Raw genomic sequence first — 19,600 nt, forward strand, 5'->3', positions numbered from 1 at the left:
GTGCGCGGGCGGCGGGAGCGGCCGGGCCCTCCTGGCGCGCGCGGGCCCGCGCCCTTTGCGGGGATTGCTCGGGCGGCGGCGGCGCCCCACGGCCCCCGGTGCTGCCGAGCGCTGGTGTCCGCGCACCCTTCGGGGTCTGGAGCTCGAAGGACACCGGGCACACCCCCCTCTGATTTTGCCCGCCCTGCGGCTCCTCACCGGGGGCTTCCGCCGGGCCCCGGCTTCCCGGCACAGCTCTGGGCGTGCTTGGGCCGGGGGAGGGCGGCGGTGGCGCCGTGCTCGGCTTCCTGCTGTGCGGTGAGGGATAAGCACAGCGAGCAGCAAACCTGGGCCACAGCTGTGTGCGCGGCGGGACGCTGGCACCGGTGCTACGCGCCGGGACAGCCTCGTTACTGCTAAGCTTGCTCGGAGCTGTCGGCCCTTACCCTGTTAACGGGTCGTGCTGGCCGTTCGGTATCACGTTTCGACTTTGATTTGCCCAGCTTTGCAAGGGCTCTTAACTTTGGGGTACTTTGAGCAGATCCTCCGAATTCAGTTCCAGCTTAAGACTTGAGTAATTTGGTGTCACTTACTGGAGATACAGGTAGCTGTCTTGCAAGCTGTGAAAACATAGCTCGGTCCTGTAGCTCATGTGGTTGTTCCTGCCGCGCTGCTGTCTCCTACTCGATTTGTAATGGTGCGAAGTGAAGCCCTCGAATGGGTGATCATTCTCTTTACAAAAGTAATTAAGTGATTGCAGTAGGTTCGTTAGCCCTCACAGGAAATGACAGCATCATCATAGCTTGTTGCAAGTGAATGGATGTTAGTTTTTAACACGTGAAGTTCTGTTGGTTGGCAATCATTGTAAATAAATGAATTCAGAAAGTGTTAAATAGTGGATAAAAAATTACAATTATTTTGTCTAAGAAAAGTAGGTGATAGAGATAATGAGGTAAAATAAGGCAGAAGTAGCCTTCTGTAGCCTTATCTTCTGTGAAACAGAACTCAACTACGATTAGTGCTCAGAATTGTAAGTAGTAAAAATAAACAAGACCAATCTTAAAGATTTTGACGCCTATCCAGCTGCCTGAGTGTGCAGCATGCTAATCTGAATGTATTTCAGGTGTGATAGGGAGCAGTGATTCATAATACAGTGGAACTGGTATTTATCACAGAGTTGCAGTAAGAGCTCAGTCATGAGGCTGGTGTCTGTGTTAAATTTTCATTGCTCTTGACACGTCCCCAGAATACAACTGAGAAGTGCACCTACTTATGCTGGTGCATAAATTTTGTTCTTGGTACTTCTGTTTTCTTCGTGCTTTTCTAGAAAAAAAACTACAGGCATAATTTACACAACTCACTTCAAAAATGTGTGGTGATGTGGGACTGTTTCTTTTCCTCCTGAAGAAGAAAAGTGGAGGGCTAAAGAGTCCTAGAAATTCCAGATTTTCTATGAGGGATCCCTCTTAGACATATGGTGGATTGGGTATTTCCATGTGTGCGTTGGAAGTTGGCTGCAGCCAGTCTAGAGTTATTAAATCTTGGCTTGGTTGTGTTGGTGATCAGCTCTTCGGCTCCTGTGCTGTGCGTGCCTTAGGTTGCCACATGTGTGTATGATCTAGGACTTGAGTCTGACTAGTTACTACAGCCTCAAAAATGTGCAAAGTCATATCTTGAAATATCACAGCTGCAGAGTGCGGACCCAGAAATATGCCTGCTTAAGTCTTCAGGAGTCTTGAGTGAGAATTGTCATGCCAATTTTGACTTTAGTGTTAAATTTCCTGTTCTGGATGCCTTAGAGGGAGGGGAGGGAGTGAACTCAGTTGCTAGTGAGAATTTGAAAGATCAGGAAAGGAAATGGAAGAGAGAGAGATAGGAAAGAGCTGAGTAATGGTAAAATAACTTCAGTAAAGAAAATTAAATCTTCAAGCTATGCACAGTAATAAATTTCATGATAAATAAATGGCGTAGGTTACTTTTAGGAAAAGACCTTCTCCCTTTTTGCCACATGCACTCTTTGTTTTGTCATCCAGGAGAGACCACTGATGGCTGTCTGGGGCTAGGAGAGCATATTTGGGCTGAAATGAAGTCCTGAGCCTGGCTGGCCACTCCAAATGCAGTTGGCATTCCCTGTCTTGAGCGACTGCTGGCAGATGGCCGGGCTCTCAGGTTGACTTGCAGCCCTGTACTCCTCAGCCTGCGTCTTTGCTATGCGCAGGCTTCATCCAGCCCAGGAGAAGAGCAGGAGCTTTCCTTGCAGTGGCAAGAGCTCTGTTTATGTTTCCAATACTTTCTTCAAGTTCAATGAAAAGGTGACAGTATGGGTATTGTAAAGCAGTTCTTGCAGAAGATACAGAATTGTCGCTTTGATTTTTTAAGATTTTCTAAACCTTCTCATGTTTGCATTCTTATATTAAATTTTCTCACATACTTTCTGTAAACAACTTATTGTTTTGCATTCTTTTATAGAAGAAGAGAAACTTAATAGACTATTAGTTTATCCAGTGTCCCTAGAGAGGTGGCACTTTCACCCTCCAATCCTCTATCACCTTTAGGAATCTATAAATGTAAGAATCAGAAAATAAACTACCCCTTTTCCTACCCTGAAAGCAGCAGTGTATCTGCGTCGTGTTACCTTATATCCTGTAACGACACAGAATTATTTTCAATTGCTGTCCTCAAATTACTTAGAAACGGACTTTAATAAAGTGTGTGTGTGGGAATGGTCTGTAAGTTCAAAAGATGATTTGCTTTAGAATTATGACTGTTAGCACATCACAAATGGTGAGTAGAAGACATTGGTTCAGGTGGTTTTGAATCTTTAAAGACATAATCAGAATTGGAAAAACTTGAATCTTGTGACTAGGGAAGAGGTGTTTTTGTTTTCTTCAGTAGTTCAACACCAGGGGTCCTATGAGAATCATCTTGACAGAAAAACCTATGAATTTAAGATAAAATGAAAATGTGTTATTGGTGCATTTACATAGATGTGTGTTTTTATGCTGTAAACGTCTTTCCAAAAAGTGACTATTTCCAGTATTAAAAGGTGAGCCTTTGCAACAGACAATAAATAAGCCCAGTGACTTTTACTTTCAAGCACTTATTCCATCAATTCTTGCCCATGTTGCAAAGTCACGTACCTCCAGTCGAGTAAGGAATTGAATTGCATCTGAATTTTTTTCTTGGCTGACATTCAATCCACCTCATTGCTGTGTCAAGTGCAGTCAGAGTACGTGAATGGAATGGATAATATTGCCCCATATAATCTTTTAAAGTGTTTTTTCCCTGCTGTTTTCATTGCTGCAGTGATCTCATCATTCATGATTTGAGGCGCAGGTCTCTAAGTTGACTGTAGCCAGTTGTTATTAGTGCTTCTGCTACAATCAGTGCAGCTGCTCCTATCATGAAGTAACCATCTGAAGCAGTAGCTGAGGCTACTTCAGATTTTTTTTTTTCTAATGAATTTATCAGTGTTAAATTACAGAGGCTTTGATTTCCTCCCCTGCACGATACTGTGGTGTTGTCTGAGATACACACTCCTTACTATTTACTGTGTGAAGCTATTTCTATTATCTGCAGTAAACTCCTGCTTGCTGTATTTTTTGAAACTCTGGGAACTCTTGGATTGCTAGCTACAAAATGCTACTTCAAAATGTAAAATTTCTGGGAGGTTTTATGGAGATTCTCTTGCTGTGTGTGATGCTAGGCACTTAGAGCATTCTATAGTAGAGGTCAGTATAATCAGACTTATATATTTGAGGTTTTTTTCTAACATAAATCAGGCATTTAGTCAGCAACTGGAACTTTCTAGACGTTCTTTAAAAGTGTTACTGGCAGCCAACTTGAAGTTTCTTACTTTTCCTTGAAAGCTGTGATTTTTTGAGGCATGGACTTGTGTCTCCACATGAAAATTTAAGTCACTTCTACTTTTTGATTTCTGTGACATGTCTGACCACTTTTTTATTTCCTGAATAAAAAAAAATTAAGTAAAAAAGACTTGAGGTAAACCTAATACCTTTTGGTGGTATTTTGTATTTCGTTGGTTGGTGCTTAGGTACAGGAAACATTGCTTCTGAAGAATGCTGTTCCTTGACATTTGTCAGAGAATGTAATGTCTTTTTGCGCCTTATACGCCATTTGTGGATAACTTAAAATTTGATAGAAGGGTGAAAATTTTGGAAATTTTCAGTGGTGTTTTTGTACATTTCTTAAAACCATCTTCTCCCTGCTCTTCTCTCCCTCTTTTCCCCAAGTGTAGAAAGATAGTACGTGTGCTGTTTTGCAACCCTTGATGAGTCTTCTTGCCAGGTGACCGATACGCTCTGGGCTGGCTGGGATAGTAGGAGGAGCGTACAGGCAGGTAGCGGGAGCCTGAAGCTTGGCAGGACAGATGCTTTGTGCAGGTAGTGGGGAGAAGCTGAGGAGAAGGCCCAGCCCAGAGGATAAGAAAACCTTCCAGTCAGGTCTAGTCAGGTTATGTTCTAAAAAGAAAATGTGGAGTCTTAATAACAAATCTTTCAGAGGACCCTGGTAACTTTTCACAACCTTTTCCTTAAAGAAGCTTTCAGTAGACCCTGTAGAATAAAAACTGAGGAAAACTCAAGCAGATAACCCAGATAGATGCAATAATACTGTTTGGACCATCTTGTATAATATTTGAGCAACATTAAGGCACAAACCTATAGTAAACCAATGGATTTTTATTGCTGCGCATGCAGTTATTTTATATTGTATATGTCTGTTAGGTTTAGATGACTTTCAGGGTATCATCAAGTTTTGTGTAATAGTACAAAACAAAATCACATTTTTGTAGTTACTTGTGACTGGTGGATTAATAGTGGGAAGCAAGTTGCAAATTTTGCCATAGATGGTGTGGTGGATTGACCCTGGCTGGACACAGCACTTTCCCTCCCCTCATCTGAGCAGGGCAGAGAGGTTCCAACCAAAGGCTCCTGGGTCAAGAGAATCACAGGGAGGGATCACTTGGTCATTGCAGTCATGGGCAGAACAGACTTGACTTGGGGAAATTAATATAATTTATTACCTGTCTAATCCTAGTAGGTTAATAAGAAATGAAACCTAAATCTTAAAACACCTTCCCCCTACCTCACCCTTCTTTCTGGGCTCAACTTCATTCCTGATTTTCCTCTCTCCTACCCCTCAGCAGTGCAGGGGAATGGGAAGTGTTCAGTGCATCACATGTTTTCATTGTTGCTCCTTCCTCCTTAGGGGCAGAACTCTCTGTACTCTTTGTCTACTCCATCATGGGGTCGCTCCATGAACTTCTCCAGCATAAGTCCTTCCCACAGGCTACAGTCTTCATGAACTCCTTCACTGTGGGTCCTTTCCACAGGGTGCAGTCCTCCAGGGATGGACTGCTTCAGCGTGGGTCACAAGTTCACACCACGTGGGTCACACATTGTGCCAGCAAACCTGCTCCAGCATGGGCTTCTCTCTCACCAGGACCTGCCAGGAGCTTGCTCCACTGTAGGCTTCCCATGGGGTCACAGTCTCCTATGGGTGCATCCACGTGCTCCAGCAGGGGGTCATCCATGGGCTGCAGGGAGACAGCCTTTGTCACCTTGGGCTGCAGGGGAATCTCTGCCCCCACACCTGGACCACCTCCTCCCTCTACTTCTGCACTGACCTTGGTGTCTGCAGAGTTGTTCTCACATAATCTCTTTTCTTTGTCCGCTGCTGCTCAGGTTGTGGGTTTTTTTCCCCTTCCTTAAATCTGTTACCTCAGAGGTGCTACCACCACTGCTGATGGGCTCAGCCTTGGCCTGGGGCAGGTCTGTCTTGGAGCTGGCTGCCACTGGCTCTATTGGGCATGGGGGAAACTTCCAGCAGCTTCTGACAGAAGCATCTCAGTGGGCCCACCCCACTACCAGGCCCTTGCCATGCAAACCCAGCATAGATAGCATTTGGACAGAAGCTCAGTATGAATTACTGTTTGCATTAACTACACTTTGATTGTTAACTCTGCACCGTATGTGAATGCAAGCCTCCAGTACAAATGTGCTCCATCAGTATAACTGCAGGATTGGTTTGCACTCTTAGCTTAGTGAATTCAGTTATGCCTTACTTTACAATAGCTGGAGATTCACCATGAAAAGCTCTATCTGTGCTATCCCATAGATAATCCTGTAGGAATTTGCATAGGATCTCAGATTTGCAGTTCCAAAATCCTGTAATCTGCTGTGGAAAATTTGAGAATGAGGTCATTCTTGGGGGAGGTGCTGCTGACCTTAAAATGCCCCTCTTCATGTTACTGCTTGGCTACAAGGTCTTTTTCCAAGAGTGGGTAGATTCTGGTTGTTTTTGTTTTGGTTTTTTCTTTTCTTCTGGGAAAGCACTGTTACTTGGAATACATTTGTGCTCATCTCATTGCAAGTGGTTTTGCAGTGGTTAAAATTGTGTGGTGATGGGATTTAGAGAGCCAGAAGTGTGTGAGAGGATTGTGAGCAATCCAGAGTTCATTCACAGTGCTTGCTTAGCAGAGCTGTAGTATCAGTTTGCTGGGCAACTGTCTGTATATCACGTACTAGTTAATGTTTTCTAAATCTGCTGTACAACTGTTTTGTTCTTTTTTTTTTTTTTACAGCTGATGCCTTTGACATGTTGACACTTTGAACATGTTTTCTTGCCTTTTTTTTGGGAGGCTGTGTTGGTGGAGCTAGTGATTGATTGATTCTGGGGACCTCTAGGGTGGTAGAAACATTAGTGTACAAGAGACACTAGCCAGTAATGAGTCCAGGAATTGGGGGTATGTGGAATGCTGACACTTGGGAATTATATGGCAAGGAAGAGAATTCATGTGGAGGCTGATTTTTGTGAACTAAAGTGTAGCCTGCTATTTATGATGTTTGACCCTTGCTTTACAGTTTAATGGGCTTTGCTGCTAATTCTTTTTAAATTTGTCCTAAAAGGTAATGTTACTTTCAGAAGACTTTCTTCAATGAAGTTGTTTTACAGTGATACATTTTTAATGTAAACATTCTGTTGTCTCTCTGACAATATGACATCTGCTTAGGTAACCAATTTGTTTTCAGTAATGCTGGTTACATAGTTCTTTACATAGTTGTAGCCAATGAATTGATAGAACCTGGAAGAATTTGTGCCAAAATGTGATGTAATGCAATACTAAGTTTTGAATTAAATCTTTGTAGTTGTCTGAGGCAGCTTTATCCCTATAGGTAGAAGACAGTTTTGACTGATAAGTTTCACTTTTTCATATTGCCTCTGCCTCAAAAATCAAAGCAAAAATGTGCATGCTTTTTTATCTTCTTGTGTGCAATTTATCACTCCTTGGTGAAGGAGATCAGTGTGATCTTCCCCCTTATCGCAGTCAAACAGGAAAGAATTGTCATTTGGCAAGTAATTATAACTTAAAAGTCTCTGTGCCACTTTAGTGCCTTAAGTTTCTATATCATACCCCAGAATTAGTCTGGACTATTGGATGTAGTTGGAAGGCAAGGGTTAACTGCGGTCAGTAACTGACAAGGGTTACCTGTGGTCAGAATGAAAGTGTGAATGAAATGTATTCTCTGTGTAGTCTGAATTGAAATGCTGAAGTTGGTTATTGTACTTCCGTTTTTTGCAGAGGGCTGCACAAAGTGAAGAAGTTACCACCTAGTGAAGTTAGCTTATCCAGAAGTTGTGAAGTGATCAATCTGTCTCAGTCTTGTAGCAGCCTCCCAGGACCTAAAGTAGGACTGGGAGAAGGACTTTTACAAGGGCATATAGGGATAGGACAAGGGGAGTGGATTCCAACTCAAAGAGGGCAGGTTTAGATTAGATGTAAGGAAGAAGTTCTTTACTGTGAGAGTGGTGAGGCACTACAACAGGTTGCTCAGTGAAGTTGTGGATGCCCCATCCCTCAAAGTGTTTAAGGCTAGGTTGGATAGGGCTCTGAGCAACTTGGCCTAGGTGGGAGGTGTCCCTGCCCTTGGCAAGGGAGTTGGACTAGGTGATCTTTAAGGTCCTTCCCAACCCAGACTGTTCTATGATATTGATTCAGGTTGAACAGCCTTCCTGTATGAACAGATTCAGCTTGGACTATGCTGATGCAAAAACAAAAGTTTTTGTGCCACTGAGGTGAACTTAGACTGAGGAACTGATTTGGCTCAGAACTCTGCAATAAAGGTTATTTCTTAAGCCACATCAGTTCTGTGATCTCATCTGTTATTTGACTTTGCAAACACTTGGGCTGATGTGGGGAGTACGTGGAAGGATGACTGTTCAAACTAGCACTGCTGCTGAGAAGTTAAAGCTTCCCAAATTCAGGCAGACTTGCATTTTGTGAGGAAAGGAAATGGTGGAGGTAGTTACAGATGTGAGTGAAGTTGATCGAGAAGGACTGAGAACTGTGCTGAACTTGTGGGTAGAAAAGCAATTTGACTTAATTGTAAGCTCAACAGCCAATGAAGAATGAAACAAAGGACTTCCACTCTCAATGACTAAAAATTAGTGGAGCTTAGGTGTAATTTAAAAAAAACCTCTTTGATTTTTGCTTTTGGTAGTGTCTTTTCATCTGTGTTAGAAATCTTCCTGGAGGATTTGGCAGCAAATGTCTGATCTCCCTCAGGAAGCAAATACTGAAATAACTGATGAGCAATCAGTTAAACTGAAAGATCTCTTTTTCCTCATCACATGTTCTCCCACATAAATTGTTATGTGTGGTACTCTGCAAGTGATAAGTGTTATTATTTCAGCTGTAGCAGGAAATGGAGCTAGTGGTTTTAATTTTAAGTCTGTCATCTCTTTCTCAAAGATTCTCAATTTTCAGTATCATCCGTAGAGTCCAAAACTGTCTAGTGCATTCTCTCTAAAAGTGGTTCTGGATACAACATCTCAAACACAGATTAAAAAGTACTCTGTGGTTTATGATGAGGTGGGCTGACTTTGGCCAGGTGCTTCCCCAGCCACACTCTCTCCCCACCTCCACCAAGCAGGGGGAAAAAATAAGAAGGAAAAGCTCATGGGTCAAGACAAAGAGAGATCATTTACTGATAATCATCATGGCACAACAGGCTCAACTTGGGGCACATTAATTAATTAACTTGCTTCCAGGTAAGATAGAATTGGATGGTGAGAAACAAAGACAAAATTAAACCAACGCCTTTGCCACCCTTTTCCAGTACTCAACTTCAGTCCTTCATTTCTTGCTCCCCAACTCACCTGTCCCTGATGGATGCAAGGGGGTGGAGAATGGGGGTTTATGGTTAGTCCACAGCAGCTCCTCTCTGCTGTTCCTTCCTCCTCACACTTTTCCTGTGCTCCAGAGTGGCCCTCGCCATGGGCTACAATGTGGATGGATATGTGCTCCACTGATCCTTCGTAGGCTACAGGGAATCTTTGCACCAGTGCCTGGAGCTCGTCCTTACTCTCCTTCTCTGACCTTGCTGTTCTCATTAGTTTTGCTCACAAACTTTTTCTTTTTTTTTTACCCCTTGCTCTTCTCTCTGTGTGGTGCTGTTTTTTGTCCTTTCTTAAATACATTTTCCCAGGTGTGCCACCAGCTTGGCTGAAGGGTTCACCCGTGTCCTGTGGCATGTTTGTGGAGCTGGCCGTGTCTGGTGAGGTAGAGCTCTTGGCCTCTCCTCACAGAGGTCACCCCTGGAGCCCCTCTGCAGCCAGCAACTTGACATATACACCCTGTACAGGTGCTCAGTTGGTAATGCATTTGAATTAGATCATACCAAATACAAAAAAAATTGGGGCAAGCTGATGTGGATTTCTTTCAGTTGGGGTGCCTTTTTCATTTTACAAGTATCACTTATTTTTGGCCATTTTGGGACTATCTCTACGGTGTTGCATTGCATCCTATTGTTACAAAAGTAAATGGCCAGGGTTACCAAAAAGTTTATTTTGTAGCTGGCTGTTTGGAGACCTCCTGTAGTCCCTGTGGAAGAAACTTGTCCAGGGATATGCAGATTTTTTTTTCATTTGTACTGGTGGAAGATGTTTTTATCCACAGCCAGTGCCAGCTGTTTCATGGTTTCTGTTGGAAGTTCCTGTCCTCTGCTGGATGGCAGCAGAGATTTGATGTTGTTGATCAGCATTTTTCAGATGTACTTAAGAAGACCTAGCTCACTTTTCCTGAGTTGCATTGAGAATGCTGTCAGGGTGTGCTTTCCCAGTAGATTTGCAGAATGGTCATTTCTGGCAAGATGGCAGCAATAAATTCTCATACTTGAGCTGTAATTCCTGTTGTAGATTAAGTCCACATCCATCATCTGTATTCCCTGATCTGTTCAGAATAAAGGTAGGGTGAGTTGAACCTACAAGTAAGGGTAGACACTGCCTACACTTTCTCGCTGTCTGACATAGATTAGAGAGGACTTGGAGTGTAACCTCCGTCGTAGTAGGTGATACGGAAGGGAAATTGCTTGACTACTGCTTAGAGAATTGAGCTAGTAAATGTGCTACTGAAAATATGAGGAAAGAATCATTCCCCTGAGACTTTGTATAAAGATGTGGTATTGTGCTATTTCAGATATTTAATAGCTTTAAGACCTGCGGTGTTTTCTCTTTATGTAAGAGGCCATTATTAATGTTTTGTATTTTGAAGTTTCAGAATAATTTTATCACAGATATGTCAGCTTCTGAATATTATCTCTCTTTTTAAGGTACTAGCATAAAGTTGCTAGCCATTAGAATGCTTTACTGTACTCTTAGTGCTGGAAAAGGTTCTTAGATAACTGTTAGAGATATGCAGAGTCTGGTGTTTAAGACTTTTATAGATGGATGAAGACTTTTAATTTAGTAGTTTACCGTCTGTTACTGAAATTAGCCTAGTTGGTAGTTAAGCTTCTTCCTTTGGAATGAGGAGGAAGGCTCTGCATTTCCTTTTTAGGTTGGTTACAGAATAGTAATCTGTTACACTGGTATCCTGCTGTGATTAGCCCTGCAGTCCCAGCTCTTTAAACCTTCAGCAAAAGGAATCTTCTCCCATCCTTCTGAGATCATGTCCTTGCCCCCTGCTTTTTGTTGGCACAGCTGTTTGCATGGAACATCTGGTGCACTGCATCAGGGACTCTTCTCTCTTGAATGACTTTTTCCTTTTCTTTTATTTTCTTCCAGATTGGGCCCTTCCTATGTTAGACCATGAGGTCAAGAGACAGCTATACAGGCAAAAGTGGAAGTGCATAATAGGCTGAACTGGAAAGGCACCACAAATTCGGTTTTTCCTTTCCTTTCTTCAGTGGCTGATCATTTATCACCCTATAATATTCAGGCCCTGTAAGGTGGTATGATTTCTCTAGGCTACCTTTGTTCTAATGGATTTTACAAAGCTCACTAGGTGATTTCACAGCTGACATTAAAGGATAATGTGGACCAAAAGACCATTCTGTAAAATAGTGTGTTCCTGCAGTTGTAACATTCACTGAGACCACAGTATTAGTGGATTAATAAGCAGCATGTTTTATTTATTAAAATAATCTGCATAGCAGTAATATTGAATGTGGAATGAGAAAACTGGAGTATCAGGAGAATGAAATGCAGGTAGCTGAATTACTAAGCAAAGCACATTTGTCTAGAGATATGGAGCATGGATTTCTTCTCTGAGCTAGTTTGTGCTGACTTCACAGTCAAGCTTCTCTTGAATTCTAGTGGCATTCACACAGTAGCTTTAAAGGTCACATATTTTATGGGTGCTCAATATTGATTTGTTCCTAACTGCTTTAGCCATGTCGCTTGGCAGGCAGTGTAAAATTTGTGGTGGTTAACTATTGCTATAGCACAGGGAGCAGAATTGGACTGTTTATCCAAGCAAAAATTAGTTCTCCTTTCTAAAAAAGCAATGAAGAAGCTTTTAAAATTGTCTAATTCCATGCCAAGATTCCTTCCTTCAGTACTGTAGTGGTCTCTGTCAGACAGAGAAGCTTTACAGTTCAGCTGCAGTAGCTTTGCTAGGTGAGAAATAACGTTTGGGGTTTTTTTGCAAGTACTTGCATAGGTGAGTCTTCTATTTGTGGTATTTGCTGCTTTTGTATTTTGGCACTATTTGTTTGGTCCTGCCTTAGACTGTTGATAGCAAGCAAGACTCCTGAAGTAACTTTTTGTTTTTCAAAAGGGTAGCACACAGAAATCTTTTCAGTTGTTTTGACTAGGACCTTGACAGCTTGAGGCTTTTGTAAACACTTCTGGAAGACTGAAAGTGATTGAAATAGTATATTTCTAATGGATTCCTCCTTTGTATGTTTGCTCATACCTCCATGTTCATTAGCAGTTGATTTTTCTATATGTCTGTATGGAAGCATCTTCTAGGCTGTTCAGTTTACTTCCTTAAAGAAGTACTCTTACTCTGTGTGTATGAACAAGGAGAATCCTGGTGGTTATGTCTGCTTTTCAGTAAGATTTTTTCCCCCTTTGACTGAAAGCAGAATAACCAAGCAATAGCTCAAAGAATGAATGAAACCTACTCTCCTGCAGATCCATCTCTCCTCATTGTGTGCCTTCTCTTAGTCTTGGCAACCTCCAAAGCCCTCATCCCCGCCTCCTGCTCTGCTGGTCTCTTCCAAAGATCACAATGCTCTCTCTTCCTGAGGCTTCCTATGCTCACATGTTACTGTAAAAACAGGTTGAGGGTTTCTTCCCCCTCAGGTACAATTAGTTTTCAATTTAATGTCTTTATAGAAGAATAGCTGTGCGGAATGTCAGCTACACCATCTGTCCCATCAGTATCATCTGTCACTCTGCTGCAGGCCACCTGTGTTAATAAGGAAAGCTTTGCTTTTGCTTGTCAAAACACCTTCAACACTTCTGTGTTTTCTAACCACTTAATTAAAAATAAAAAAGGGGAGGCATAAAAAGGGGGGAGGCATAACCAGTTGCGATTGTCAGATTTGGGTTTTTTTTCAAGTATGGTCTGGAATGTATCTTCCTTTTGAGTTTATTAATTTATTTTAGTCAATGGAAATTTACATTACTTGGAATTGGAAAAAAATGGAGTAAATACAGGAGTGAGAAGAAATCTTAGTCTAAAAACATTGGAGAGTATGGCAAATAGAAATAATGGCCATACAGCAGCAATGGGAAGCTTCACTGAAAGCTCTAGAGCTTTCAAAATATGTGCTGAAATATCTTCTGTGAAACTTCAGTGTGCTAGAGGAGAGCTAATGAAAACCACTATGTAATATGATTCTGGAACACTTACTTGATGGGAGTTTGTATTCTTGTTGGAGACAAAATTAACTGTTCTATTGTAAAAACATTTATTGTGAGCAGCAGAACTGCAAAACCCAGTTTTCTCTGAATTTATTATTTTTCCTTTTTAGCATGTTTGTATCTATCAGCTCTTTTTATCCTTATTGTCAGAGATTCTTGCTGGGCAAGGGTGGTGTACACTTGGTTGGAATAAACTGGCCAAACAGCAGTAGTAGTGTTGGAGCTGTTCATGTCTTCCTCTGCAGTAGCGCTGAGCTTGGCTATCCTTAGCCATTGGCAGCTTACAAAACACACAGAACAGCTGAAATTGGACAAAGGCAGTTTTGGGGGAAAAGGGGGAAGTAACAGAGTGCATAAAACTCATTTCCTCAATTAAAAAAGTGTAAGAAAGTCTGCCTAAAATAACGTGGGAAGTCAAGTATTGCATATGTTCCATCACCCTGATTAGTTGAGAAAGGTGGTAAGTTAAAAGTTTAATTAAAATAAACATGCATTTATTTGTTTAAATGTGTTTGGGAGACTTATTTTCATTGGGTAGCCATTCTCTGGGAATTAGAGAATAAGATCAATGTGTAGTTCAACATTTCCTTGTTTTGTCCAAATCTCATCATTCTCTTGTGGGTGATGTACAGGATGGTAGGTGGTTATTTTTTGCAGTGTTTTTATTGTGATTCTTTTTGGTTTCTTTGTTTTTGTTTGTTTGGTTTGGTTTTTAATTGATAATGTACACTTAAAAGAATTAAAATCTATAAACAGGTCAGCTTCCTGACCTGTTCATATGCTGTGACCAAGTGCATAGCATTGCCTGTGTACTCACAATTTTTTTCTCAAATATGACTTCTTTCTGCGAGTTTCATGGCAAATCAAATTTATTTTAGCATCAGCATGTCTGCAACTGTCCATCTTACCCTAAAATGTGGAAATCAAATCCCTATAATCACTTTAGAATTGGGCCTAGTTGTATATTTAAGCATTTTATATGCTTAGACCTTACAATGTAACTTTTTGATTAATTTCTCCCTTTCTGTTCCTTTTTTGTGATGTCCCTCCAAATATATTTAAGATATTATTGTTAATATCTTCATAATTGCAGGACAAAACCCTTATTTAGAATTTAGGTGTTGATGTATTTAAGTACAAACAATGCACATTCACTCAATAAATGGCATTTTTGCTGTCTTCCTTGCAGTCTAACAAGCTTGTCTTGTGTTCTACAGTTCTAAAAAGTCGTGTTTTCTGAAGCTTTTGCACAAAGGCAGTGGTGTGTGTTCATGGGATCATGGCCTTTTGTTTTGAGTGTTTTGGAGAAGTTTAGCCTGGTGCTTGCTCTCGGCTGCAGCAGAGCCTGGCAGGTGTGAAAGATGAGCGTCAGCCAGTTCCCTCACAGGTGTTCATCCTCCTTCCTGTTTGGAAACAGCTTCAGTGACACCGATAGGGATGGAGCTCTGTGCACAGATCAAGGTGTGCCTCTGTGGAATTTTCATCCAATATTAATGTTCCCCAAGGGGCCCGTGTGGGCTCGGAGCAGGCTCAGTGCTCGAGTGGCTGTATGCAGCATAAACGCTCCTCTTTTTCTGGGGTGTTTTATAGCAAGGTGACCACAGTCACAGAATGTGGAGGCATGAAGGGCTTTTTGAGCAGGTGACAGGCTCACAGTGGCACAGTCCCTTAGGTGTTATGGGGTGCCTGCATTGAAAGAATTGTTTTTCTCGTATGTGGGCTCTCCTGTTGTTTACTGACAAATGGTTTTTAGTGGCAGAACGTGCAGCTTGCAGCCAGGCACTGCTCCCTCAGATCTGCTGGCAGGTAGAAGTGCTGATGCTGCTGCCAGAGAGCTGCTGATTCTGAGTTATTTTAAGCCAGGATTGGCTCCCCAGTGTAGTTACAGTCAGCATCCTGGCATAACTAGGGATGCAGTCTGGGGACTGGGGTGACTGAGGGGGAGCTGGGGACTGCTGAGATCAGCCCAGCTATTAAAATGTGTTACCCTTAATATTAAAAAATAGTCTTTGAGCGTGCCTATCAGAACCAAAGCCATGCTTTGCTTGCAAGCACATCTCTGGCAAAGTCCGGCTGTGTAAAAGTTTGAAAATTTGTCTTTTCTGTAAGTTCCTTATTTTTAAGTTTTGAGTTGGCTCACATGAGTTTATATTTAGCATTTCCTCTGCTGGAGCTGTCCAACAGTATATGGTCTTTCACAGGCAGAAACCCAAATTGTCCCATTTACCTGAGGCAGCACTCGTACTGACAGCTTGCTGAAGGAAACTGAGAATGGTTTATGCATTTCAGGGATTATCTGTAGTTTCTTACTGGCTTTTCAAACCCACTGAATGTAAACTATCAGAATTTGTTATGACTGCTTTTCTACACAATTAGTGTACAAGTAAATAGCCAGCAGAATACAAATGAGTAATTTATAAAATTATGTATATAATATAAATATACTCACAGAAATAAATGTAGACAGCTCTAAGAAGCCTGGATGGCCTTCCATTGAGGTGTGTAAGTTGCATCTAATGTCTATGCAGATAACTAGACAATATATAGTTGCAACAAGGAAGCACACCAGATAAATTTAGTTTTAGGTTTGCAAATATACATAGTAATAAATTCTATATTATAATTTGTAGACCTTGACAATTCAGAGATGAGTAATTGGATTTTGGAATTAATTATTATGACTTTACTTCTTTATGTATTGATTAGTTTTTGTAAAATGAGGTGTTACTTAACTGCATCAAGACAGCCATATCACTTAAATGCTGTGTACACTTATTTCTGCAACAGTAATGTAGCAGTGTGGTTATGTTTGAGGAATTTGTTTAGTCAGGTAGAGGTAATCTGTTTTGTGCTTGTATAAAGAGAGCCTTACTGTACTGGAGGGAGGCTGACTGCAAGGGTGTGTGTACTAACAGGACAAGAGAAATGGATCCAAACTGAGAGTGGGTTTAGATAGGATGTTAAGAAGAAATTCTTTACTGTGGGAGTGGTGAGGTAGTGGAACAGGTTGTGCAGAGAAATTGTGGGTGCTCCATCCTTGGAAGTGCTATTGTAGATATATGGAATAAATATGCTATAAAACTGAAATAATAAATTAATGTTACACCTACAAGTTGACATCTTCTGTCAGTAGAAACAGGATGATTTTTCTTTGTGAAAGCCAACACAGAAAGATGGTGAAAAAATTAACTGTGCACAGTAAAAGCACTCTTGGAAGGAAGGAGGAAATGGGACTAAAATTGCGTGAGGAAATGAGGCTTTAGCAGGATTTTTTTGTCCCTGCCTAGTGTCCTTTTGCCCGTTTTGGCCTTGGGTTTTTTTTGTAAGAGCTAGAATGGTGCCCATAAGATTTGTGAAGACAGACAGCAGAGGAAAGGAAGATGTAATGGGCTTGGTCTGTCTGCTCAGTGCATTAGCAGGATGGGCACCTCTTAGCTATGGTCACAACTTGGTGCCTGAGGTAGGATTGGCAGAAGAATGGAGCAACAAACAAACCAGGTCTCTGTAGGAGATTGGCCTTCCCTAATTTTGCTGCTTACAGAACATCTTGACTGTCTTCTACTGTCTGTTAGGGTGACTTTAAACATGGTTATGTGTAGGCTGAAAGTGCTCACACCAAAGCTATTTATGCATATATATGTTTAAATATATAAAACATCCTTAATATACACCTTTAGTGTTGCAGAAGAGTAGCACTTTAAATTCTTTGGAGTTGGATCTGATTCCGGTACAAATGTTCAGCTTAATAAACCAGTCCACTCTTGTTAAGAGTAAACATTGAACACTTTCTGTGGGTGATTAATCCCTTTGGCTTTTCACTTATGGGGGTTTTTATTTAAGGTAGAATGGGAGATGCTTTTGGTGTTTTAATTGTGGTATTCTTTAAAGTGCTTTTAAGTATATTAGGAAAAACACAGCAGCTTGGTGATAGTTCAATCAAAAGTTAAGAAAACTGAAGCCAGCTGAGTTATCTATTACTGTGTGTTACAGAAACACACAGCAGGTGAGGATCTGACAGGAGATGGGTACCAGTTTACCACAGCCTCATCTCCTTTCTGCAGATGTTCTTTGACTTCAAGGTATTTAACGTAGTTTCTGTGAATATAGGCTAAATGGATGTTTGTTGCTTTTAAAATGGTTTGTACAGGTCATGTTTATTTTAAATGGGTTTTATTTATTTCATTGCCTCCTTTTCTTCTAGGAAACCCAGCGCTTGCTGGCGGAGCCAGTCCCTGGGATAAAAGCAGAGCCAGATGAAAGCAACGCACGCTATTTTCATGTGGTCATTGCAGGTCCACAGGATTCCCCCTTTGAGGGTGGGACATTTAAACTTGAACTATTCCTTCCAGAAGAATATCCAATGGCAGCTCCTAAAGTACGTTTCATGACCAAAATTTACCATCCTAATGTAGACAAGCTGGGAAGAATATGTTTAGATATTTTGAAAGGTAAGTGTTACTATAGTTTTTTTCTTATTATATGTATTAAATACAGATGTTTGTAAGTTGACCCTAAGAAGAGTTTTCTTGTGTTTAAAGAGTATCTTGCTTCTTATTTAATCTGGAAAAACTTGCTATTTCTGTAGACTGTGGTGAATATGGTGTTTCATAGTGCCATAAATGTTTCTTCAGATAAATGGTCCCCAGCTTTGCAGATTCGTACAGTTCTGCTATCAATCCAGGCTTTGTTAAGTGCTCCCAATCCAGATGATCCACTAGCAAATGATGTAGCTGAGCAATGGAAGACCAATGAAGCCCAAGCCATAGAAACAGGTGATGTATCTTCTAACTTTCTTTTTTGTTTCCCTAGTTTTAGGAGTGGCTTACTAATCACTGGCTGGGGTATGTAAAACCTGACCTCTGGTTTTATATCTGCAGGTTGAAGAAATAAAATTACTGCATACAGTCATAGTCCAGGTGTTCTGAATGTGCCTGCAGTTGTCTATTTTTAAGTCTGCGAGGCCTGATAGAAGAAGAAGCTCTCTTGATATGTTTTATCTTGATTTTTGATGGTCCTAATTTGCTAGTCTGTCTGATCTGGAGTTCTGGTAAAATGAAGGAGCATTCTGCTGCTTGTCCTTTATGGCTTAAGGAATGGATTAACAGGTTCTGGAAAGTACATCTCTGATGTTGCATCTGTTGCAGGCTATAGTGGAATGGATGAGTTGCTGTATTATGCCTCTTCACTTTTGGATCCACTACTGTCAGACTGCTTCTATAATATATAAAAGTTGACAGCTGCTGGAATTCAAAATTGCACTTAAAAATCTCAGAACTGATACTTTTTGTGTGCTTGCAGCAGTAGTATAAAAGAGATCTTTAAGAATATGAATTTAAAATTACTTTAATCAAGCCTGAAAACTGCATCTTTTCTTAAATGTGTTTCTTTTTCTTTACAGCCAGAGCATGGACTAGGCTATATGCCATGAATAATATTTAAATGCGCTTTGAACATCAAGTGTGCATCACTTCTCCTGTTCTGCCAAGACCTCTTCCTTTTTTTGTTTGCATTTAATGGACACAGTCTTAGAAACATTACAGAATAAAAGCCCAGACATCTTCAGTCCTTTGGTGATTAAATGCACATTAGCAAATCTGTGTCTTGTCCTAATTCACTATTGTACCGCATGAGCAGAGGCTAGAAGTATCATCTGGATTGTTGTGAAATTGTTTGAAAGCAGCAGCACATCTCTGCTTTTAATCATTTTTCCCGTCATGGTTTAAGTATAAGCACTGTGAATGAAGGTAGGCAGGGTTAGCTGCGGGGCTTTTTGTTTTAATTTTGTGGGCTCCTCCTCCCTTTTTATGGTGATGCTAATTGCATTGGTAAAAGCAGCTAACCAGTTATATTTTAGAATATACCCTCTAGCCCAGTCTAACTTAGACGCTGTAGATGGACAAGCTTCATTGTTTGAACAAAAAACGGGAACATTAAACATCCATCACCTTCACTAATACTATAGTGATTCTGCTGTCAAGTGTAGAAAAATCCCTCCAAGAAAAAGCTTGTGACCATTTTGTATGGCTTGTCTGGAAAATCTCCTGTAAATCTTATGTTTTAGTAAAATATTTTTTGTTATTCTACTTTGCCTTTGTATAGTTTATTTTGCTGTGTTTTCATTTCTCTGTGACAATCGTATTTAAAAAAATTGAGTCCAGAATTGACAATTTTTATTCACCAGTCTGACAGATTTAACAGTAAAGAGGGGGAATTCACTAGTGGGTTTTTTTGTGTTTGGTTTTTTTTTTTTTTTTTGGTTTTTCTTCATCTGTTTCCTGACTTTTTTTTATTAGTTTGTGTTATGTGGGTGACCTTACCTGGCCAATTTAATATGAAATTGCATTTGGAGTGACTTAGAAACAAGTCTCTGACGGAACAGTTGTAAACTTAATTTTAGTAACGTGTTGATGTGTGTTTTCATGGACATAACCAGAATGAAGTAGAAGGT

At 40.9% G+C, this 19,600-nt stretch overlaps 1 protein-coding gene across 1 annotated transcript in view; it reads left to right on the forward strand.

Moving 5' to 3' along the window:
- Positions 1-19,235, forward strand: part of UBE2N (ubiquitin conjugating enzyme E2 N) — a 19,423-nt gene extending 188 nt beyond the window's left edge. Inside the window, exons 2-4 of the mRNA XM_041474355.1 lie at positions 17,354-17,600; positions 17,784-17,924; positions 18,551-19,235. Coding sequence (XP_041330289.1) covers positions 17,354-17,600; positions 17,784-17,924; positions 18,551-18,591 — 429 coding nt within the window. The 3' untranslated portion in view covers positions 18,592-19,235. The remainder of the gene's footprint in view (positions 1-17,353; positions 17,601-17,783; positions 17,925-18,550) is intronic.
- Positions 19,236-19,600: the final 365 nt, after the last annotated feature.

This window comes from Pyrgilauda ruficollis, unplaced genomic scaffold (genome assembly GCF_017590135.1).
Source record: "Pyrgilauda ruficollis isolate IOZ18807 unplaced genomic scaffold, ASM1759013v1 scaffold32, whole genome shotgun sequence".
In the NCBI taxonomy this organism is placed as follows: Eukaryota; Metazoa; Chordata; class Aves; order Passeriformes; family Passeridae; genus Pyrgilauda; species Pyrgilauda ruficollis.